This window comes from Theropithecus gelada, chromosome 14 (genome assembly GCF_003255815.1).
Source record: "Theropithecus gelada isolate Dixy chromosome 14, Tgel_1.0, whole genome shotgun sequence".
NCBI lineage: Eukaryota > Metazoa > Chordata > Mammalia > Primates > Cercopithecidae > Theropithecus > Theropithecus gelada.
Genome location: NC_037682.1, coordinates 38,255,113 through 38,281,454, shown reverse-complemented (window position 1 = coordinate 38,281,454; position 26,342 = coordinate 38,255,113). Strand labels below are relative to the sequence as shown.

Below are 26,342 nucleotides of genomic sequence, written 5' to 3'. Positions count from 1 at the left end.
AATTCATCTTGTGAAAATGATTTTTCAATCACTGTGTATTATATTTCCCTGCCACATGGTCACACTGAAACTCTCTGGAAAGTAATAGTGACCTTAAGTAAAACCAAAAAGGTATGGATCACTGAAATATAGTGATGTATACTAAAGAAGAGAAGCTAGCTGATTTTTCAGTGTGCAAAGCCTTGGTTCATTTCACCAAAGGTGAATAGCAATGTTGTTTCAATGTTGTGCAATGAAACCTGCTCATAGTGTTTTTCCTGCTTTTAAAATTCTGAATAGAAGCCAAGGTTTATCTTTAAACACCCATGCTTGAACAAGTTCAGACAAAATGTTCCTAATTGTAGCTTGCTCTGCTTTCATTTTTATCTAGTAGATTTACTTTATGAGGGACAGACTAAGCTATGAACATTCAGATACAGGACATAAAAATACCTATGATTATAGTATTTCAAGGCATCAAATGTTTATTTTATATGCAGTTGTTAAAATTACAGATTTTTTAATCAGTCACCTGGATTTGACTAAGTAGTCCTGTAAATCATTAGCTGCATGATTTAGAACTCTGTTCCCTTCTCTATAACACAGCAACACTGCAAGCATCTATTATATACATTTGCTGTGGAAATTAAAAGAAATAAGGTACAGAAGCATCTAGCACTCGTAGAAAGTATTCAGCAAATATTAGCTATTATTATTGATACTATGGATCTTCTAAATGCCAGGTACTGTACCAAACTCCTTTCATAATATCATTACATGGTCACAAAAGATCTGCAGAATAAGTATAACTGTCTCTATTTTATAAAAGACTGAGACACAGAGAAGAAGCCAAGAAATGACAGCATCTGGTAAGTGGCTAGACAATGATTCAAACCCAAGCCTCTTGCCTCCATGCTCTTTTCTTCATGAATGACCTATCTAATACAGTACCAGTCACATATGGCTATTTATTTAAATTAATTAAAATTAAATAAAGTAAAAACTTTAGTGCCTCTGTTTCACCAGCCAGATGTCAAATCTCAATAACCATGTGTTTCTAGTAGCTATGATATTGGACAGCACAGATATGGAATATTTCCATTATTGCAGAAAGCCCTATTGGACGGTACTATAGTCTGTACCACTATCATCTCTCTAGGCTGGTTTACTCTCAATAGGAAACAATACATTTTTCTTAAAATCTTAATAAATGCTCATCAATAAATTACTTAAACAGCTGCAGTAAAGGCAACACATTTACTATAGATAATCACGTAGACCATACCTAATTCCATACAACAGTCTACATAGGAATAGAAAATACATTTTTGGACCAATTACCACAGTGCCAGAAAACTAGAATTTTCATCTGCAATTTAGGCAAATGTTTTGTTCAGCGATAAGAACAAACAGTGATGGGAAATCTAAAAACCAATACGAAATGCTAAGTGAGTCTTTAACATCCCATCCACTTCTAATACTCCATGAGCCCCTGATTTCTAACAAGCTTAAAGCTGTTTTCAATAAATCTTTTAATGTTCTGGACATGGTCCACCTAGCTGTGAGCTTTGGAAAGAGGAAATGGTGATTTGTTATTTATGCCCTTAACACTGATGTTTTGGCCAGTAAATTTTTCTTCTCACTAAAACCCAAATGACCTTTCTAGTTAGGCAGTCAGTAGGTAATTTGTGTAACATTTATCATCCTCTTCCTGCAAACCTTTTTAATTGTTGTCAGATGTTACAATCAGAGGACTATAAACACAATGAGCAAATGGGAGTGGCAAAGCAAACAATCACATAATCCAATATTCAAAACAAAACCACATCTATTGCCTCTCTGAGAAGAGGCTCTTACCATATGAAATCAATCCCGTTTTCTTTTGGAAATAGTTGAAGTCTGAGGGACTGCCCTGGGGAACTTCATGAACGTGAAAGGGTAGCTGGGCATCAAGAAAGAGCATTAGACAAGGGATCAGAAAATTTGATATCTATTGGGAGAACCCACCCCCAATATTTCAATTTAGAGTCTTTCTATTTTCCATAAGTGTCAGCTGGCTGAGAAATAAAGAGAAACACTACAAAGAGAAGAATTTTACAGCTGGGCCTCCAGGAGTGACATCACATATCAGTAGGACTGTGATGCCCACCTGAGTCTCAGACCAGCAAGTTTTTATTAAGGGTTTCAAAAGGGGAGGGGGTGTAAGAACAGGGAGTAGGTACAAAGATCACATGCTTCAAAAGGTGAAAAGCAGAACTACTAGTAAGGGTCTAACAAAGATCACATGCTTCTGAGGAAACAGGACAAAAGGCAAAAGCAGAACTCCTGGTAAGGGTTTAACAAAGATCACAAGTCAAAGGGCAAAAGCAGAACTACTGATAAGGGTCTATGTTCAGCGGTGCATGTATTTTCTTGACAAACATCTTAAACAACAGAAAACAGAGTTCGAGAGCAGAGAACCGGTCTGACCACAAATTTACCAGGGTGGAGTTTTTCCCCACCCTAGTAAGCCTGAGGGTTCTGCAGGAGACCAGGGCGTGTCTCAGTCCTTATCTCAACTGCATAAGACAGACATTCCCAGAGCGGCCATTTATAGACCTCCCCCCAGGAATGCATTCCTTTCCCAGGGTATTAATATTAATATTCCTTGCTAGCAAAAGAATTTAGTGATATCTTCCCTACTTGCATGTCCATTCATAGGCTCTCTGCAAGAAGGAAAATATGGCTCTTTTTGCCCAACCCTGCTGGCAGACCTTATGGTTGTCTTCCCTTGTTCCCTAAAAATCGCTGTTATTCTGTTCTTTTTCAAGGTGCTCTGATTTCATATTGTTCAAACACACATGTTTTACAATCAGTTTGTACAGTTAACACAATTATCACAGTGGTCCTGAGGTGATGTATATCCTCAGCTTATGAAGATAACAGGATTAAGAGATTAAAGTAAAGACAGGCATAAGAAATTATAAAAGTATTATTTGGGAACTGATAAATGTCCATGAAATCTTCACAACTTATGTTCCTCTGCCGTGGCTCCAGCCAGTGCCTCCATTTGGGGTCCATGACTTCCCACAACAGATACCTTCTTAGTATCCCAAACATATCTCAACTATAGCAATGACTGTATTTTGTTTTAATTGCCACTTTCCATGTCAAATTCTCCTGTAGACTGTGAACTCTTCAAAATCTACTGCCTATCACCATGCCTTGTGACATGATAAAATATTAGCCTTATTAAAAATATAAACCAACAAATGACTATTGATTAGGTAGCTCATATAATCAAGAAATACCAAGAAACTGTATCAAACCATCCTTCCTCCCGCCCCCAAAATGTAAAACCATCCTGAAACCTTCACACCTCATTGTCTGTTATTGATCTAACCAACTTGCTGTGGTCTAATAAAACATAGCCCATGTGCTGACCTGTTTCTCTTTGCCAAAGTGACTTGGTTAATATTAAATTGTAAAGTTTTCTCAAATATCAGAAGCACTTGAAAAGCAATGCTTAAGGATCTGGAAAGACTGTGGTTCTTTCAGTTCTGGTTACCCCTCACAGAGAGAAAAGAGTTAAAATTAGGAATTCAGAACCAGTGGCTGGATATCAGCTCAACTTTCAGAGACAATACAGTAGTCACTGGGGCCTGTGGAATGTGTTCAGTACTAACGAATATTAGCATAGTAAAAAATAATTAATGCACCTCTAGGGAGGCCTAATTTACAGTTTGCAATTTTGGTCTGGAAATTCTGGCTCATCATACAAACTGCTATGCTTAATAACCCAGAAACTTTGGCAATATGTGCATTTATAGCCTAATTAGGCTTTCATACATACACACACCTACTAACCTCTGCCAATGTCCTTATGCAACTAGCTGGTGGAAGAGCAAGAAGTGGCTCCCTGCACCTGCATGTATCTTTTTACTACTAAAGCCACTGACTCCTACAAAAACTCCTATTTCTGCAGAAACAGCTATGCTGACATCAAAGAAGCAATGATTTCCAGTCCACAACTACTACAAGAGGCACTGACCCATTCTTCATTCTTAAACGGGGGCTTTATTTTGTTTCTATAAAATGACACATTCCCCAGCTAGAAAAGTAAAGCATTGCTCACGGTGATATTGAGATCAGAAGTTCTCATTCTGTCACTTTTTAGGAAGGCTTCCCTTCCTAGGGCAATTTTCTTACCAAGGAAGGAAGAAATCAAATGGATTAGCTAGAGTCAGGCTTTTCCTGAATTCAGTTGGTGATATCTGTGTTATTTTCGTTGGCAAATTTGCATTTCCTCTGTGTTCCACTTCCTTTGGGAGAGCCCGGTTTGCAAGCCAATTATTTTTTACATTTTTCTTTCTGTTTTCTCAGTTAAGCGTTTTTATGAGCATTTAATCATGAAGAATGAGAGAGCTAATGGAAAGCATTTGACCTTATCTGTGTGGCACTCCCACCAAAAGGTCTATGTATTCCAGGAATATACCTTCATCTTTTTTTGCTGACCCCAAAGGATGATCTGATCCCAGAGGTTGCTTCTTATCAGGTGAAATAAGAGGAAAGAAGAGCTGTACCTACCATGTCAAAGCTCTCCTCAGCCCCCAGCCCCCAGCCCCCAAGAATAGACATATTCTGTTCTAATCTACCATTTTGATTTTATCATCTATTTGGAGTTGAGCAATATAACTTGGCCATTAACACATACAGTATCTCAGAGTTATTTCTAAGCAGTGTCCATGCAGAGAAGCCCTTAGAACATACAGATCATGAGCCATTCATCAGCTAAACAATATTCCCTTAACAAATGGGACATATTGAATACCTGCTATGGGCCAGACACAGTTGTAAGCACGAGGCATATAACAGACTGGTATGGCACCAAGGAAGAAAGGCCTAGTGACTTGAGCATTTCTAATATGAATAACATTTCATAAACTCCATTATAAATCAACAATCAACTTTAATGAACTAGCCCTTTCTCTGAGGTTATCATCCTATATAAAAAGAATGTAATCCCATCTGGTTTCTTCATTTTCTTAATTCACAGAATGTCAATACTGGGGCTCAGAGCTCCAGCTACCCACTTTGGATTTTGAAGATGTTTTAAGATATGACGAACATGCATACAAGTGGCTTTCCACCCTCAAGAAAGTAGGCATAGTACGACTCACCGGAGCATCTGACAAACCAGGAGAAGTTTCAAAACTTGGGAAAAGAATCGGTTTCCTCTATCTCACATTTTATGGGTGAGTCACCAAATGGTTTGTATTCTGCCATCACAGATAAAGTTTGAAATACTTCGCGACTGAGGAAGACTCCCTTGATTGAAGGTACAGAAATTTTCATAATGTCTTGAGCAGGAAGCCAGATAAAAAGAAGAATCTAAAAGTAGTATTTTGCTGAGAATGATAATTTTTTAAGAGCCTAAAAGCCCAAAGACACCAGGCACCAAAGACATCAGGCTGGTTATATGTGGTATATGTAGTCTGCTTGGGCTGCCATAACAAAATATCACAGATCAGAAAACTTAAACAGCAGAAATTTATTTTTTTTATAGTTCTGGAAACTAGAAGTCTAAGATCAAGGTACTGGCAGGGTTGGTTTCTGGTGAGGCTTACATTTTCTGGCTTGCAGATGACTGCCTTCTCACTGTGTCCTTGCATGACCTTTCTTCAGTGCATAGCACACTCCTGCTGTCTGTTCTTCTAATATGGACACCAGTCTTGTTAGCTTAGGGCCCAAGGCTCTATCTCCAAACATTGGGGGTTAGGCCTTCATCATATGAATCTGGGGGGACATAATTTATTCCACAACAGATGTGATGAAAGACTGTGTTTCTCCAAGACTTTACAACATATTAAACTTTATGTTAAAGTTTCTTAAACTTTTACCTCCCAAGAGTTGGCTGAAAATTAAAGTTGGGCCCTGAGAAATTAAAGTCAGTCACAGATATGTTAAAAAGATAAAACTAACATTCATAAAATTAGTCCTATGTGCTTTAGTTAGTAATAGGGAGATATAATTGATTTTAACTTTGGAACAAGAGGCTGTTTGCATAAGAATTTCCTTGGAGGTAACATTAATTATGGATAGTGAAACACAACAACAGGAAACACTTATGTAGACATGGGAGTATAACTATATTTCTTTAGAGTGAGCCCCTCATGTGACATTAATACAATTATTCTTGGGCTCATAGAGTAGAGAGCATTGAAAGTGAAAGGGACCTTCCAACTCCAAAGGTTGCAACTGGAAGCACACGGGCTGTATTCAGATATTTGGTTTGGCCCACATGATGTTGAAAGAAAACGGAATTAGTTGTCAACACTTAAAAACTGGGAGATTTTACATTACATGTGGACCTGACTTTTCTTGAAAAATCATCTCTAGCAACAACAGAGCCTAAATCCTTGCATGCAAACAATCTGCTGGATACAAATAGAGGCTGCCTTTGAAGAGAGCATAGACTCACTCTCCAGTTTGCCAAAATCCTCCACCCTCTCCAGACCTGCAAGTGTCCTGCTACTCTTTAGGTTTGCCACTCCTAAACTAGAGTAAGACTTGGTCTGTAGATAAACAGGAGACTGAAAATATTCAATCACTGAAAGACTGCCATCTCTGCCATGTTTAGACTTAGACAACCCAGTACCTACTCTGACTCCGAAACTTCCATTTACCGTTAGTGGATTTGTGTTGTATAAAATTTGTATCTCCCTTACACCTGCAAGAATTTGAGCTGCCCTAGAGATTACAGCAACAACAGACAAAGGAAAGAGGGGGAAAAGTCTCAAAATTATTAAGAGCCTCAACTGTATTATGTTTTGTTCATTTAATTCTCACAACAACTTTCCGAAATGAATATTATCCTTCAGTTCACTGATAAGGAAACTGAAGCCCAGAGAATTAATTTGTAACCCAAGTGCCCACAGATAGTAATAAAGGAACCAGAGTCTGTCCTATCTATGGACTTTCTACTCTACCTTGCTGCCAATAATATGAAGAAAGCACACGGAAAAGAAGAGCTTTTAGCCACTGGTGTTAAATAGAACACTTCGAAACGAATCTCTTCTAAGTCGTTTCACTTAGTTTTTATTTGCTGACAACAAACTTTTTGTATCTATTCCAAGGTATTTCACAATTTAATAACAGTGGCCAAATTTTGGGCTCTTTGTTGGAGTTCTCTAAACTACCCCCCAAACCCATCACACTAGGGGTCAAATCTAAGCTTGATTTATTATGTGTGTCTTGTTTTGTTTTTGCAGGTTCTATAAAAGGGCTTAATAATTTGGCCACTGATCTAATATTGTGAAATTACTGGAATAAATACTAAAGGTCTGTTGTCAAAACAAATCAGACCTCCTACTACCATTCCATGTCCTTTATGGACCTTGCCATATAACCAGATAAGTTAACCTACCACATCCCACCTTCCTTAGATGATCACATTTCTTACCTGAATCTCTCAAATTATACACATGCCAGAAAACGCCTTTCTTACCACCTTACCCCTTACTTCCACCACTAGTTATCAAGATCTGTCCATATATTTTTTGACAATTTTTAATTCTCTACCTCAAGAACTGACAGAACAGTTTTGTTGTTTTTGTTATTGTTGTTTTATTTGCTTTTTTGTTTTTGTTGATGTTGTTCAGAGAATATGAAAAATAAATATTTTCTCTAATATTGTCCCCTTTTTCCATTTCTCTGCATAGTAATGTGCAGAAGTGGTACTGAAGTCTGATATTTAAAAGAAGAAGGAATACTTAGAACAGTGATTTTCAGCCTAAGCTGCTTATTGGAATAGCCCATTTTAAAAATACTGACATCTGCATCCCATCTCCACAGTGTGTTTTCCTTTTGTTATTTTTTTTTTAACAGTACTGGTATTTGGCCTGAGTATCAGAACTTTTCAAAACTCTGCAGGTGATTCTCATGTACAGCCAAGGTTGAGAACCTCTGGCTGAAAGGAAGGGAGACTTCAATAGAAGGCAGGTTTCCATTGGGATAGAACCGGGGTGCTTTACATCGTCTGAACTCTCACAGTGATGTGCACTAAATGGCATTTACCACGTTATTCTTTCTACCTTGGTTGTGCCTGGACATGACATCTTCAGAACAGACTCAGTAGCTGCCTTAAACAATGTCCCTCTCTTTCATATCTTTGTTTCTCCACTGGAAAAGTATCTTACTCTTGTTTGAAAAATAATTAGTTGGTGAGTGAGTGAATGGAATGAATAAATGCACACAATAAATAATGGAGAAAAGAGATTAAACAACAGAAGAGGGATAGAGAAAGGAAAGTGGAACAGATTAAAAGTAAACTTTGCTCTCCATGCAGATTTTTCAAGGAAGCTTATGACTGCTCTTGGTTAGATGCCTAAAACAATAATAGCTTGCTGATGGTGCCACGTTAGACATGCCTTCCTTGGGAAACTAATACCCACCTCGCACTTTTCCATTCAAGTAGGGTTATTAGTTTCAAAACTGTTAAATGCATGAGTCTAAAATGAAAATGAGAATGCGAATAGCTATTTTTGGTTCTTGGCTGTCATCTCAATTGTTAAGTGGTTGGTTGGATGAACAAAAAAACAGTAGATTACAGCATTTCATGTTGTCTTCATATACAGCAGGCAAGGAATAAATGTTTAATGAATAAATCATGCCTAAATCTTTGTAAAGGACTATAAACCAGCAGATGAGTGCAATAATTATTAGAATCTTTCACCATTATAAACTTACATTCAACTAAATCAAAATGGCAATAACTTTCAGGACAAAAGTGCATGTCATTTTCCACATCTGTATTTTCTCAGATGCTTGTCATTATTTTGTCAGCACATCATCTAGACAATATTTTTTATGCAACCATGTGAAATGCTCAGTAACTTTACTGACTTGATAATGATGAATACTTTCCTGGTACAAAAGAATAAGAGTAGGTAAAGAAACTCTCATTGTCAATTTTGTCAAATACATGTAAACATGGAGCAGTATGTAAAAAGACAATCTTTTGAGAATTTAAACTTTTGATTTAGGACAATGCTTTTACAGACCAACGCCAAAATGCCTCATCTCATGTCCTTTCTCCCCCACCAAAAAAAAGAAAATCAATGAAAATAATTTTCTGGAGCCCTTTTGGGAAAAGTGATATTATTGAAGAAATGAATTTTATGACATGACTTAATCCATTGGGAAATAGTTATTGTAAACTACATTCTACCATACACTGTCATTTTCAAGGATTATACCAAGTTATGATGTTTTTTCAGAATGTATCCTACAAAGTAAATCCCAAAGAAAGCACAATTTCTATCCAAACAGAGTATCTTTCTTGAATGCTGATACGTGCATGGCACTTTACTAGGCATTTTGTTGGGTTTAGATTTGGGTTTCTACTTTATGAAAAAATATCTTTTGTAATTGCTGTATGTGGGTAAATGTAAATATTTGAATTGGCTTCCTTCAAGTAATCTAAGCCAATAAGAAATTCTGTAAAACCAAGGAACAGACTGAAAAGTAACCCCGGACTTTTGGCATTCCAACTGAGGGAACATGACAGTCAATATATGCCAACAGCAGTTCAAAGAGGTTAGATAACAGGAAGGTGATCCCCAGGATGATGCAAATCATGGTCAAGATGGGGAAATATTCATCTACCAATATGATCTTCAGACAAAATGAATCCACTTCTCAAAATTTACACAGGATACCGTTGTGTAAAAAGGTGTGGTAAGATAATATAAATTTAATTAAGATTATGCAATGCTCTGCAGCCCTTCCTCCCCATCCTTAAGCTAATTCAACTCAGACACATGCCATTTCTATGACATGCCATTCTTCCCCATTCCTGGCCATCCCCTCAATCAGTCCCTTTCTCACTTGTTTGTTCAGGACTGCTTCTTTCTCTTCCTGCTTAACCTTTTGTTTGCTGCATGTATCTCTCTTGCTTTTATATCTCCTGGACCTTTATTCTGCCTACAGACAACCTGTGCCAAGTCTTCATGTCTTTTTGTCTGCTTTTTGGCCTTTCCTGCCCTTCTCAGTTGACTTACTAATATTTTTCCTCTTCCCTTCCAACCACCACACCTGCTACATCCTCCCATTGACCTGGCATCCTCTGCATCGCTCCAGTAGAAATTCTCTCCCAGCCTCTGTTCTGTGAAACCACTATCAGTACCTCATCCCCAAGCCCTGGCATTATAATAAAGCAAAATAATTATATGCTCCTCACTCAAATGAACCAGTTTCGCACTCTTGATGGCCCACCAGGAAAGAGAAGTGGAAATTTCCTCCCACAAATTCATAACACAAAGTAAGGCAATTTCTATTTTTTGTTGCAGATTCTATTTTTAGTAGTAATACATGCACTATATTAATAAAAGAAAATGAACAGCACTCATGTAAGATGTCACTACTGTGTTTTTGTTTTGTTTTGTTTTGGCTGGACTGTACCAATGCATGGTCTTTTCATACTATAATTCTGGTAAGATAATATTGAGAAGTTCAGACAATCTTCTCTAAAATGGCAAAACTCAAACCCTGAAAATTACTTTTTTAATGAGTTGGACAACTCAATAAACTGGAGAGGCCAGGGAATTATTATTTCCATAAGCTCATCTGTGAGTATGTGTGTGTACATGACAGAGAGAGAGAAAGAAAGACTTGGTGGGAAGAGTACAGTGTCATTTTTAAAAATATTTGTCAACTATATTTTATATTATTAATTAACTATCCTGCTTGTGACTCTACCAGTCAAAAACAACCTTTGAAAACTAAGAAGGCATATATCATTGCCATTGCCACTGTCATGTTGAGCTCCTTATAGGCATAAATGGTGGCATAATCAGGGTTGTATCTTTACTGTTAACTCAGCACCTGACACACAATTATCTCTCAGGAAATTTTAATGAAAGGAAATATGTGCCAAGTAAGATATTGTGGATGTCCATCTGAACAAGACAACAAAAACTCTTTGACAACATTGTCAAAATTTGTCAGTCTATAATTTAAAAATTAACCTCATGGGCAGCTCAGAGTGACTCTTCTTCCTCAAAAAGTCAAGCAGAAGAGAATAACAATTCTAACCTTAGCTAGCAAGACATCCTTCTTTTTAGAACTAAGCCCAGAAGTTCAGATTTTTTTTTTTCTAAGAATGTTTTATTTGGTGGCACCAGCAAATTGCATTAATACATGTAATAAGGGTTACACTGGTAAGAATAATGGGATAAAACTGGAAACAAAAATCTGAGATATAAACTTCAAGGAATGAAATAAAGAAGGCAAGAGGCAATAGGAAAAGGAGATAAATGTGGATCTTGGTGGTAGTCAAATTTTATCTTGTATAGCATTGTATGGAAGCTATATAACTGCTGAATAAAACTTATAAGGCCACAAGTTTATAGTAGAAAATATAAGTAATACTTTGGAAACTTTGTGCCCAAAAAGTTTAGGAAGAATTGGGGACCCAGTGCCCCAGAGCATCTGTACTGGATTACTTCCTCTAGAGTTGCTCATAGGATCAACAGGGAAGCAGTCTAATCATGGCTTCACCATGAGCTATTTGTAAGTGAGAAGTCAATCTGAGCTTTTCATGTAATTTCCCAGATCTCTCTGATTCTCCTCTACTGAGGACTTGCCTCACTCTTTCTGCAGGGGTGTTTTAATACTTGCTATGTCCTTTGAGGTCGCTGGGTGAAAGTTTGTTGGAAACATGTAGAATGCTACTACTACTGCCCAGTGTTATATCTTCATGAGTTCCTTGCATGCAAGCTTCATTGGATAAACAAAATAAGGTCAAATAGAAATGTGTCTAGTGAGCTGTTTATCTAATTCACCACCCATACCAGTTAAGGATTTGCAATATTGAAATGGCCTCTGGGAAGTACAACCATAATATATAGCTTTCCAGCATCCACTAGACTTCTGCTCGCATTTCTGAAAGATGTCTTCTAAGCCAACCCAGCAGCATTTCACACATTAGATTGTATTCGAGGAGGTACAAGTGAAAAATATTACTATTTCTTGGCATCTCGCCCCTAAGAAATTGCTCCTACCATAAGTACTGCCTCCAAATCTGACTTTGAAACAGTTACTTGTTTGAAATACTTATTACCAGAAAACATTTGTGAAGTGTGGGGATCGGAGAAAGAAAAAACAAGTTTACCCATTTGTTGATGTTTCTAATTAGGAAATTGCTTGAGAAAACCACACAGCCCTTTTTGAATAAAAATGCCTTCTGGGTTATGAAAAATCAACCTAGAAATAATTCAAACTTGAGAAGAAGACAAAAAAAATTGCCAGAGTTCTAAATTTAATTGTAATCCCATTCTACTTTTTAAAAATTTACACTGGGGCCAGGCGCAGTGGTTCAAGCCTGTAATCCCAGCACTTTGGGAGGCCGAGACGGGCGGATCACGAGGTCAGGATATCGAGACCATCTTGGCTAACAAGGTGAATCCCCGTCTCTACTAAAAAACACACACAAAAAACTAGCCGGGCGAGGTGGCAGGCGTCTGTAGTCCCAGCTACTCAGGAGGCTGAGGCAGGAGAATGGCGTAAACTCGGCAGGCGGAGCTTGCAGTGAGCTGAGATCCGGTCACTGCACTCCAGCCTGGGCAACGTAGCGAGACTCCGTCTCAAAAAAAAAAAAAAAAAAATTTACACTGGGACTCCTTAATAACTTAATGTGCTAATTATAATGCTTTGGTAGAGGGACAAAAAAACTCTTTAAAATGTGTATTCTAGTAAGTATTAGGGTTTCTTAAGCAGAGTAACAAGCTATGTTCTTTGAGCCATTGTGAATCTCAGCTTATGTTATCAGCCAAGAGCCAGTCTCCAGGGTTCCCTTTGTAATATTAAGTTTCATAGTAATTAATACTGCTGCCAACAAAACCCCTTGAGTATGAAGTCATCTCATGAATGAAAGGAAAAATAATTTCTGTGTCTCATGCTCTTTTAGAAATCACTTGAGGAAATGCATGAGATAACCAATTAAAGCAATTGCTTTTCAACGGGTCCTCTGATACCCCACCCCACACCCAACACACACACATACAACCTTCCTTCCCTGCTTGTACTCTGTGCAGCCAGGACAGGTGGCTGTTATTGAGATGATAGAAATATTTTTTTAGTAAGCCCCTTTTATGTACTAAGTATTGAGCTCAGCGGTTTACTGCTCAGCACCAAACTTATGTCAATGTAGCTATTCATTTTGGTTGTCTGAGGTCCATTCTTAGTAACAGAATAGATTCTTTTGAATCTTCACAATTCTGAGAAGAATCATTAACCCATCATCCCCAAAAAAAATGAGGCGGAAGAATCAGGCTACAAACCCAGGTTTACCTGACTCAATAGCCTGCAGTCTTTCCTTTATACCATGCTACTGTGGTGGTTCATTGTTATCTAACATTTACCTCCTAATTTCCAATGCCATAATAACTGTTGATTGCTCAGATGCAAGGAGATAATCAGACAGCATTACATAGAAATTTATCAAATTAAGTCAGAATGACAGCACCAGAATATTCATTGCTTTCTCCTAAGTTAAAATTAGCACCAACCATTTACATAAAGGGAAAATGGCAATTGATACAGAATCAAAAAACATTTTATTCAATCTTTCCCATTAAAAAATCAAAACTAAAACCCAATTCTTGTTGTAATAAAATGTATTAAGTAAAATTTGACCGCCTCCAACTCAAAAAGAACCCTACTAAATGTATTTAATGTGGAATTCTCATTAATTTTTTCACTTTTTTGCAATGCACTACATTATTTGTTTTTTTATAATGAAGCCTTTGGGGCTTCCTTTGGAGCAAATTGCTATAACTTTTTCTTTATGTTTTTACAGGTGGTTGTCATCCTTCTATCACTACCTGACTTCATTTTTATTAATGGCAGTATTATTAACCTTTAAAAATAAGTGTACAACAAAGATTTCTTTTTTCAATTTTATTTATTTTATTTTTAAATTATTTTTGCAGCTTTATTGAGGTATGAGAGACAAAAATTGTATATATTTACAGTGTACAACATGACATTTTGATTGCCACGATCAAACTGATTAACATATCCATTCTTTCACATCGTTATCTTTATATTTTGTGGCAAAAAGACCTGACATCTACTTTGTTAGGAAATTTCAAGTATACGATACATTATTATCAACTATTGTCACCATGCTATTCTTTAGGTCTCCAGTACTTATTCATATAATAACCAAAGATTTCCACCCTTTTGACAAATATCTCCCCTTTTCTTCTACTCCCATCCCTTGTAACCACTGTGCTATTCTGTTACTAAGAATGGACTTCAGACAACCAAAATGAATAGATACATTGACATAAGTTTGGTGCTGAGCAGTAAATTTATGTTTACATGAATTAAATTGTAGGGGAGGAAAAAAAAGATATTGAACAGCTAAAAAATAGAAAAAGCAAACTACAGTGCTAAGGATGCATGTGGTTGATGATACTCTAAACCAGGAAAGAAAGGAAGTGAACACCATAAAATTTAGGAAAGCTGTTACATTTGGGGAGAAAAGTGAGGTTTGTGTTTGGCAAAATAGGTTTCTCATGGTAAAATATAATACAGATATAGAAAATCACATAAAATAAATGTATAGCTTAATGAACTATCATAAGGCAAACACCCTTAAACATCAGCCAGGTCAAAAAATGGAACATTGCCAGCCACCCCAAAACCCATTGACACAACCCAACCAAGCATAAACCTTGCCTTTTTCCCAAATGTAACGACTTTCCTAAGTTTTATGGTGCTCACTTCCTTTCTTTCCTGGTTTAGAGTATTATCATCAACATGCATCTTTACCACTGCAGTTTGATTTTTCTACTTTTTAGTTTTTCAGTATCTCTTTTCCCTCCCCTACAATTTAATTCACGTAAACATAAATTTACTGCTCAGCACCAAACTTATGTCAACCTATCTATTCATTTTGGTTTTCTGAAGTCCATTCTCTCCTAAATTCCTAAGGAAGACCTCACAGGGACAGTATTCTCTAAATTTGTGCATATTGACAGCAGTTTTAAGGCCTTTATACTTGAAAATTGGCTTGGCTAAATATAAATTCTTGGCTCACAGCATCTTTAATATGTCACTTATGGTTTTATTGGTAATATGATTTTCTTTTCCTTAAAAGTAATTTAATGGCCAGGCACCGTGGCTCACACCTGTAATCCCAGCACTTTGGGAGGCTAAGGCAGGCGGATCACTAGGTCAGGAACTTGAGACCAGCCTGGCCAACATAGTGAAACCCTGTCTCTACTAAAAATACGAAAAAATAGCTGGGCGTGGTGGTGGGTGCCTGTAATCCCAGCTACTTGGGAGGTTGAGGCAGGAGAATTGCTTGAACCCGGGAGGCAGAGGTTGCAGTGATCATGCCACTGCAGTCCAGCCCAGGCAACAGTGTGAGACTCCGTCTCAACAACAATAAAATAGTAATTTGACATTTTTACCTGGATTTTGAATTTTTGTTGTTGTTTAAATGTCCAGTAATTTTATAGACTATGTCTTGATATTGATTGTTCTGGGACAGCTTTTTCTGGGAGGATATGATTTGTTTTAGGGCAGCTTTAATTACTTTTTTCCAGAAAATGTTTCTTGAATCACATTTTTTAGTATCCGTTCTGTTCCTTTGCTTTGGGCTTCTTCTTTTGAGGACTCTTATGCATATCTTAAGGCTTCTTTGCATGTCCTTTTGTTACTTTCTCTCAAATCATTTCTATTGATTTCTTTTAAATTGTTCTCCCACTTATCTCCTAGTTACCTAAAGGCTTGTTACACTTATTTGATCTTGCATTCCTTCTAATTTAGTCGTTGTTTAAGGACTTTTTAAAGATTTTTCCTTTCCTAATACATCAGTCCATTTTCAAGTTTCTAATTCTGATGTTGGTTATTCTTTTACGTATTGGACCATTTTGGTAAAGACTTTTGGATTCATTAGAAGTGGTTATTTAAAAAAACAGAAGTTAGAAAAAAATAATATTTTATCTTTTTTATTGGGGGTGGCCTGTCCTTCTGACATGTACTGCCTATCTATAGGTATGCTATTTTGCTACTAATCCTGGGTTTTTCTCTTAAAATAATTTTGAGTTTAAACCTTGATTTTTGTTGTTGTTGTTGCTAATTTTATGTGAAACTTGTTTCCCTAACTGTTAAAAGGAGATATGATTCAGAAACCTTATTTAATTTATGGTTTTAAGCTATATTTCAAAACTGGCTGACAGCTTTCTAAGACCTTCTAGTTCCTCTCCTTTACTTTTATGAGGACCTTGTTTTTTTCTTTGTCTATATTGTTCCTGTACCACTCAATATGCACCCTTCTCAGAAGGAAGGTCATGGAAGGGAGATTTATCTGGTTAGTTCCTAGAATTCATGAATTCCAGACTATTCAGATCCCTTACCATGGACCTTAGGTACTCAGCTATACTGGAATGTAGAAATCCCCTCCCAAGTTTAACTGCCATTCTCACATTGCCCCACTGCACTGTCCAGTAAACACCTGTTAGCGATTTGGGAATGTTTTAGATCCATGATGTACCCAGTTGCTTCTCTCTGCTTTCTCCTGCACAGTTGCCAATATCATATAGGTCTTGTGGTTTTGAAAGGTTTGTCTCTATCCCCTCCTATTTCCTGGTTCGTGGGAATATCTTGTCACTTAATTTTTGTTTAGATGTTGTCATTGAATTCTTGAATTTTCACTCTAGATGTTCTATAGGGATAATTCAGAGAGATTCTTTTAAATTATGTCACCACTATCATTTAAGAAACCTCTCTCTTTACTTTATATCTTTAGGTCTTGTGGAGATTTTCGTATTAGTTTAATGGATTCAGTAAGAGCTATTCTAGAGATCAGAAAGGTTATCTTTGTTTCCCTAGTTTGTGTTTGGGGATACTAATTCTCACCTTAAAAAATAGCATGAATCATGCAATACCCATGTATTATACTCACATAACAAACCTACCCTTATACCCCCAGATCTAAAATAAAAGTTGAAATTATTTTTAAAAAGGCATAAACTCTTTCTTTTTCAGGGATGGATTAAATGTCAATTAATGTCTATAATGAAAGAAGAACTCAAAAGATAGTTACTTTTTAAAACACAACTCTTGAAATTTTGCCAAACATTGTTTACAAATAACTGTAAGCACTTCTCCCTAGAAGTAAGGAATAAAAACTGTTAATGGCCAAAGTATTCATTATTAGAATGTACTTAAAATATACAGTGTAAACCAAAATTAAAGTTTATAGTCAATCAGGAAATAGCACAATTTATTATTCTAGAATCCACGTCTTTACTCAACAAACATTTTTGGCACTGGGTTAAATGCTATGAGACAAAGAATATGTTAGGGCTGGGCACGGTGGCTCACATCCCAGCACTTTGGGAGGCCGAGGCAGGCTGATCACGAGGTTAGGAAATCGAGACCATCCTGGCTAACATAATGAAACTCCGTTTCTACTAAAAATACAAAAAAATTACCCGGGCTTGGTGGCCGGCACCTGTAGTCCCAGCTACTCGGGAGACTGAGGCAGGAGAACGGCATGAACCCGGGAGGCGGAGCTTGCAGTGAGCCAAGAACAGGCCACTGCACCCCAGCCTGGGTGGCAGAGCGAGACTCCATCTCAAAAAAAAAAAAAAAAAAAAGAATATGTTTGAACTCAGTTTCTCAAGGAATGAGATTTTTTTGAGACTTTACAGGACAGCAGTGGAAGCAGAATTTGAACAGAAGCTAAGGATAGCCATAGAGCAAACCCTCCCCACTCTGGCCCACATTCAACTTCGAGTTCCTCTCGTAGGTGATGTTCTTTCCCTCCACTGGGCCTTCCCACATGCTGTTTCTCCTTCCTGCAATGACCTTTACTCTTCTCTTTGCCTAGGTAAATCCTGCTTAATCTTCAGGTCTCAATTTAGTCTTTATTTCCTACTCTCATAACATGGTGTACTTTAGCTTTGTAAGATAAATCATACTAATTCATCCTCCCTGTAGACTGTAAATTCCATGCGGTACAAGTACCACGTCTATTCCATTCACTTCTGGATCCCCAGTTTCTGGACCATTGTAGGTGTCTAATAAATGATAATGGAAAAATAAATATATGGAGCTCTGGTGAGGGACTGCATCTAGGAATTCATACGTGGAAGTGCTGTAACTAGAGTAAGCAATATAGTATTCCTTTGATTAATTAACTACAAAATGTATTTTTTGCTTTTTAGCTAGGAGATCATATTTGATATTGAAATTTTACAATATAAACAATATATGGGCATTGTATTTTGGATCCAATGGGATGAGTAATAATGTTCAAAAGAAGGCATTCTTACATAATCTGATGAAGAGAGCTTGCAGCAAGTGGATCAGAGGTTACAACTGTTGGTAAAAATAAATCCAGGTTTGCACTCATAAAACATCCTTTCGTATAAAAATTACTTTTAAAAAGGAAAAGTTTACAAATTAATCCAGCATGATTTTCTAAGTGTGAACCATTAATCAAAAGAGTGTTGGCTAGGTCATGGGATTCACACCTGTAATCCCAGTGCTTTGGGATGCTGAGGCAGGAGGATGGCTTGAGGCCATGAGTTCAAGACCAGGCAGGACACCAGAACAAGACACTGTCCCAACAAAAATAAAAATAAAAGTGTATTAGCCCAGGCATGGTAGCACATGTCTGCTAATCAGGAGGCTGAGACAGAAGGATTACATGAGACCAGGAGTTTGAGGTTTCAGTGAGCTATGATCACACCATGGCACACTCCAACCTGGGTGACAGAGCAAGACCCTGACTCAAAAAAGAAGTGTAAAACTTATCACCAAAGGTATAAGGAACAAATCCCATGACACTGCATTTTTAAAAAATAAGACATCACCAAGATATAAAGAACAAATCCAGCAAAAACAATATTCAAGTATTCCACAAGCACTGAAGGAACCGAATTTGTCACAAAACATTATTAATATCTTGATTATCTATGAGCAGTCATCTATGTTTGGGCAAATTTAGTAAATTAGCATTCAACTCAATCTCATGAAATAGTCTCTAAAAGTTATTTAAAGTACAGGAGCTTTTGACAAAAAATATTGAATAGACAATAAAATGTAACGGAGAGTTTAGTGAAATGTTGAGAATGACACAAATGGCTCAGTGGAAACACTTAGGTTTGTTTAAAACAGCATCTTTGATAAAAGCAGGATAATTTGCAGAGTTTCAGTCACTCACCCCAGCACAATAGTAAACAAGTCTATGCCACTGGATTAAGATATTATGTTGAGCTTGCCTCTTCAGTTTTAAAAGAATCTGGTCCCATACCTCTACTTCAGTCACGTCCATTCTTATCTGCTTGAGTTGTTGCCTTACTTGGAATAGCATTAGAATCTGTCTCGAATGAGAAGGGCATGTAAATACACCTTCACCTCACCAAGGCCTCACCATTAGGTTTTTTAAAAAGTTCCTTCATGACCAATGAATCACATTTGCACCTGTTTCTCCCATCCAAGTACTAACCAGGCCCAATCCTGCTTAGCTTCAAGATCAGGCAAGTTCAGGGTTATATGGTGCAAATATGTTTGCGTTTGATTTCTGCTGTGTTTTCTTGGAGATGTGGATTTGGGATGCATAAGAAAGAACTTAGTGTCCTCAACTATCAGTAGCAGACTTCTTGGCATGATTCATTTCTATGACAAGGTAGAAAGGTAAAACAGATGACATTTCTAGGATTTTCCAGACTTGTGCTATGACTATTAAGAGAATGTTTATGATTGGAATTGGTGAGCTCCTTTCATGGGATTTATCATAAGATGTGAGCATAGACTTTTAGGCTACACATCTTATACCGCGCCTAAGACACTCTAGGTCTAATAAATGTTTTATCATTCCCTACCAGTTAGCTCAGAGGGTCAGAGAACTGCTCTGGTGAAGCCAAGTCACAGACCCCCATCCCTGTAGAGGCCAATTAATGTCAAAGAAAACATCTGTTCTCTGGCTAATGCTTACACCTTGAATATCAACCAGGTTTTGGCTGCAGTAAAATTCTGTCAGTTTACCCTTGATCATAGAAGGAACCAGGAAAAAGTATGTAGGTGAATCAATGCAAAACCATCACCACTCTTGAAAAAGAATCCAAGTGGTCATTTCCTGTTGATCATGTCAACAGCAGCATTTTCTTAGTCAGAAGATATGCATTCTGCACCTTGATGAAATTACCTTTTTGACCTCCTTAAATCTCTTCTCACATGTTGACTATTTTTCAAATGCCAGTGTTGACAGCCATCTGGATCTGTATTTTGTATGGTCTATGGAGTGACATGAACTTCATAGAGAACAAGTATTTCTTGGCGACTCTCACTGCAATATAATGGATTGTCTGACTCATGTTTGAAATGAGTTGCAGCAGACTGTAATACTCCTCATCTTTTTTCACTCAGCCTGTTTCCAGTTCATGGCCACATATGGATGGCTGCTTGACCCTTAGTGAAAGATCTATCAGGTGTTCTACCCTAATTTTAAATGAGAAACATAGAGCAAAATAGTCAATTTTATCTTCAATCCCAGGGAACAGGTAAGGAACTATTTTTCCCATTAAGAAAAGTATCTCCACATGTGAGAAGAGATTATAGATTGTATTCCCACTCTCCTCCTGCCACTACCACCCTATTAATACCCTTTACTATATACCATATGAAAATGAAAGCTCATAAAAGTCACCCCCTCCCTGCTTACACTCATTCAGTCAAAATGTATTGGTTCCCTGCTTTAGAATTGGCACTGGTTTAGTTAATGGTAGGAGATCAAAAGTATTTGTTGTACACTAAAAGAGTTTACAGTCCAGAAGAGGAAGCAGAATTATGTATTTCTATATTTAAATGAGCTTAGACTCTTTAAAAATTATAACCATCTTCATAAAACACATAGATCTGAATAAATGAGATGAATAATTCAGATCTAATAAATGAGATGAATAAAACATGCTTATGAGAGTTCTGAGTGTAGGAGTAAATACTGGGTAATTAGGAGAATGAGAGGAAGGAAAAGTCCTATGGGGCATCTCCTGTGTGTCAGACATAGACTTTCTTATTTGTTACAAGTTTTTGAAATACATTATTGTTCTATTTTCCAAATACATAAATTGAGGCTCAGAAATAATAGATGGATTGTCCAAGATTATATAGTCGTGAATTAGAAACCAAGGCTTTGAAGCCACTGCAGTTTGAACCTAAAGACCAAGAGTTTTTCTAGAATTGAGATTATGAAATAGTTGGAACTTGAGCTAGATTTTCATTAATGATTACAGAGATGGGGAAAACAACAGAAAAAAAGGGCAGAAAAAGAAACCAGAAAAAAAGGCAGGAAAGTGTGTAGTGCCAAAATCAACATGATTAGAACAGATGACTTAAATATGGCAATAGTTGGCAAGGTTAGAAAATTGCATTGGGTTCTTGAATTCTGGATCAGCAGCACTGAATTCTATCCTTCTGGGACTCAAGAATCAGTAAGAGCTTCTGACAGAGAAATGGCAAAGTGAGCATGAAGCACTAGGAAGGTTTGCCTGCTTGTAGTATGTATTGTATAGGGTTGTAGTATGTATTGTGTGGGGGAATACCAGAGGCAGAGTAGAATACCAGCCTAGAGTGACTTTCTGGGAAGCTAAAACATCCAGACCAAAGGTCATCTTTTGTGTGCTCATTTGTCCATATGTGAATGGAGACTTTTTAAAGCACTTATTTAAAAGTTTTTTAAATTAGGTGAAGCAAACTTCCTCCTCAACCAGATAATAAATTGTTATATAGTGAATCTCAATAAATAGGACCTCCCTCACCTGGTTTCTAAAGCTGAAAACCTTGGCATCATTCTGGACTCCATTTCTCTCATATCCTACATCCAATTTGTCAGAGAATCCTGGTAACTCTACCTTTCAAGATCAAATGCAATCATTCTCTCCTATGCATGTAGCCATGGTTAGGAGAGAATCATCATGATTCCCATGTTTAGGAGAGAACTGGTTGCCATCATCTCTCCCTCCTCCCACCTTTTTCCCAGTACCATCTACCCCTTACTCAGAGGCTAGAGCAATTCTTTGAAACGACAATTCCAATGTATAATTTACGTAATGGAAAACTACAATGGCTTCCCATCACATGTAAACCAAAATCTCAAGTCCTCATCCTAGACTCCAAAGCCCTTTGGAAACTGGCTTCTCTCTGTGCATCTGGTACATTTCCCACTCTTGATTCCCTGGTGACTGTGTCTCAACCATGCTGCCCTTGTTCTGCCCTTGTTCTTCCACAAATACGCTAGACATACTCCAAACTCAAAACCTCTTCACTTTGGGTTCCTCTGCCTAAAATACATCTCCCAGAAATTCACATTTCTCCTTCCCTTATTTTGCTTGGGTTTCTGTGGGGAAAATGTCACCTATTCATAGAACACTTCTCACAGCATCATCTCTGTAAAAATACTTCTCTGGCCCCATTCGTTATCTCTTTACCTTGCCTCATTTTCTTTGTAGAACCTATCTGTATTAAATTTAACAATTACTTTTCTGTCTTTTTGTTCCCTGCTGTATCTCTGATGCTAAATCAATGACTGAAATAAAAAAGGTGTTCAATGTTTATTTATTCAAAGATAATTTGATGCATATGAATATATATTAATAGACATTATAACAGCAATCAAATGGCATGTATATATAGTGGACATTTTTCAAGCCATATTTGGTTTATTTTTAAACATGGCCTCCTTTCAATTACACATTGTCTGGATCTTCCAAGGCTAATAGCTTACAAAGTCTGAATAATGGTTTATTTTCTTGCTACAGAGTTGCAAGTAACCTTAGTTCTTTTTTTAACTCATCTTTTCTTTAGCTTTTAAGCTAAGGTATTTTTTAATTTGGGTAAAATTTATCATGACAATAAAATTAATCATTTTGTGGTACATAGACACCATGGAATACTACACAGCCATATAAAAGAACAAAATCACAGCCTTTGCAGCAACATGGATGCAGCTGGAGGCCATTATTGTAAGCAAATTAATAACTGAACAGAAAACCAAATACTACGTGTTCTCACTTAGAAGTGGGAGCTAAACATTGGGTACTCATGGACATAAAGATGGCAACAATAGACACTAGGAACTACTAGAGGCAGGAGAGAGGGAAAGGGAAAGAGCTGAAAAATTACCCATTGGGTACTATGCTCAGTATCTGGGTGATGGGATCAATCTTACCCCAAACCTCAGGATCATGCAATATACCCATCTAACAAGTCTGCACATGCACATGTACACCCTGAAACTAAAAGCTGAAATTATTTAAATAGCCATTTTAAAGTGTAATTAGCTTTATTTAGTATATTATGCTGTGTGTCATTTAATACATTCACAATTTTGTGCAAATATCACCTCTATCTAGTTTAATATATTTTCATACATCATATTTTTTAAACTATTCAATTTGGAATTATAGGAAACAAATTTTTTATATTACAAATGGTAAAGAAAGAGAAAGAATCAAATATTTATTTCATCATCCCTCTGTAAGCTGTTATACTGAGTAACCAAATAGTGGATGAGGGAAAGTGGCTCCCTTTAAAAGTATTCTGAGTGATAAATCTTTTTAAAAAAGAGTATCAGTTTGATATTTCATTGTTTGAAACCCTTGATGAATTAACGAATATAGCCATTGAACATGAACAGTACAAACATCAAAAAAGAAACACAGCCAGGCATTATGTGTCTTGCAATACAAGAACATACTGCCATCTGTGGCTTTGCCAAAGAATAGAGACTGTCGAAGACTCTGCATTTTGCTGCCAGTTTCCCAGAAACTGCACCATGAGTACGTACTCAGTGAAGTCCAGACTGTGGGAAACTCTATAGGTCAAATTCCCTAAGTTCTTCAACAATTGTAAGGAGCACAGTTTGAAGGAAAAACTTGTAGATTAATAGACTTAAAACATATAACAATTATTATTAATGAGCAAGTTCATAGTGTCCTTGGATGAACATTTGGGTGATAAAATTGTAAAGAAAAGCAAGGAAATGATAACTATAGAAGTCACAGTCATAGTTACTTTGGAGAAGACAGAAGTGTCTGCGACTGCGATGGGGCATACATAGGTACCTAAAGTTTTATTTATTGACCTGAGCAAAAGTTTCGAGAGTGTAATTTGAAAATTGAGTTTCTCAGATAAATACACAAATGGAACAGAATAGAGATCCCAGAAATAATGCTACACACCTACAACCCTCTGATTTTCAACAAAGTGGACAAAAACAAGAAATGTGGAAAGGACTTCTTATTCAATAAATGGTGCTGAGATAACTGGATAGCCATAAGCAGAAGATTAAAATGGGATCCCTTCCTTAAACCACATACAAAATTCAACTCAAGATGAATTAAAGACTTAAATGTAAAACCTAAAACTATAAAAACTCTGGAAGATAACCTGGGAAATACCATTCTAGACATAGGACCTGGCAAAGATTTCATGATGAATATGACAATCACAACTGCAACAAAAACAAAAATTGATAAATAGGACCTAATTCAACTAAAGAGCTTCTACACAGCCAAAGAAACTAACAACAAAGTGAACAGACAACATATAGAATGGAATAAAATATTTGGAAAGTATGCGTCTGACAAAGGTCTAATATCCAGAATCTATAAGGAACTCAAACAAATTTACAAGCAAAAAACAAACAACCCCATTAATAAGTGGGCAAAAAACATGAACAGACACTTTTCAAAAGATGTACGCACAGCCAACAAGCATATGAAAAAGTGCTTAACACCACTAATCATTAGAGAAATGCAAATCAAAACCACAATGAAATACCATCTCATACCAGTCAGAATGGCTATTATAAAAAGTTAAAAAAATAACAGATGCTGGTGAGGTTGTGGAGAAAAGGAACACTTATTCACTGCTGGCGGGAAAGTAAATCAGTTCAGCCATTGTGGAAAGCAGTTTGGCAATTTCTCAAAGACCTTAAAAACATTACCATTTGACCCAGAAATCCCACTATTGAGTGTATACCCAAAGGAATATAAATTGTTCTACTATAAAGAACACGTACGCATGCATACATTCATTGCAACTCTATTCTCAATAGCAAAGACATAGAATCAACCTAAATGTCCATCAGTGATATATTGAATAAAAAAAATATGGTACATATACACCATGGAATACTATACAGCTACATAAAAGAACAAGATTATGTCTTTAGAGCACCATGGATGGAGCCAGAGGCCATTATCCTAAGCAAACTAACACAGGAACAGAAAACCCAATACAGCATGTTTTCACTTAGAAGTGAGAGTTCAACACTGTGTACACGTGGGCACAAAGAAGGGAACACTAGACACCTGGGCCTTTGTGAAGGTGGAGATGGGGAAGAGGATGAGGATCAAGAAAACCACCTACCAGCTACAATATATGTTACCTGAGTGACAAAAATACTCTGCACACAAAACCCCTGTGACATGCAATTTACCTGTATAACAAACTTGCACATGTACTCCTGAATCTAAAAGTTAAATAAAAAACAAAAACAAAAACAAGTTTCTCCCTAAGAGCAGAAACAAGACGAAAATGCTAGCTTTCACCACTGAGATTCAACATTGCACCAACATTTCCAGCCAGAGCGATTAGACAGTAGAAATAAAGGCATCTAAATGAGAAAGGAAAAAGTAAATCTATCTCTATTCACAGATGGTATGAACTTACCTATAATAAATCCCATAAAATCCACCCACAAAAAAAGCTACTAAAGCTAATGAATGAATTTAGCAAGTTTCAGGGTACAAAATCAAAACACAAAAATCAGTTGTCTTTATATACAGTAGCAATGAACAATCTGAAAAGGAAATCAACAGATCCATTTACAACATCATCCAGAAGAATAAATAGGAATAAATTTAATCGCATAGGTGAAAGACTAGTACAATGAATACTATCAAACATTGCTAAAAGAAATTAAAGAAAATCTAAAGAAATGGAATAGCATCCTGTATTCATGGATTGGAAGGCATAAAATTGTTAAGATGTCGATACTCCCCAAAGCAGTCTGCAATCCCTACCAAAATTTCAGTATCATTTTCTTATTTTAGAAATGGAAAAGCCAGTATCAAATTTATATGAAATTGTGAGGGCCTCCAAGTGGGCAAAACAATATTTAAAAAGAAGACTGAAATTAAAAGACTCACACTTCCTGATTTTGAAACTTAACTACGAATCTACACTAATCTAAATAGCATGATATTGGCATAAAGGCAGACAAATAGATCAATGGAATAGAATTTTGAGAGTCCAGAAATAAACCCACACATCTACGGCCAATCGATTTTCAGCAA

At 36.8% G+C, this 26,342-nt stretch overlaps 1 protein-coding gene across 1 annotated transcript in view; it reads left to right on the top strand.

Annotated features, from left to right (window-relative positions):
• Positions 1-26,342, top strand: part of BBOX1 (gamma-butyrobetaine hydroxylase 1) — a 92,030-nt gene that overhangs the window by 51,874 nt on the left and 13,814 nt on the right. The window contains exon 5 of the mRNA XM_025358175.1: positions 5,015-5,213. Within this exon, the coding sequence (XP_025213960.1) occupies positions 5,015-5,213 (199 nt within the window). The remainder of the gene's footprint in view (positions 1-5,014; positions 5,214-26,342) is intronic.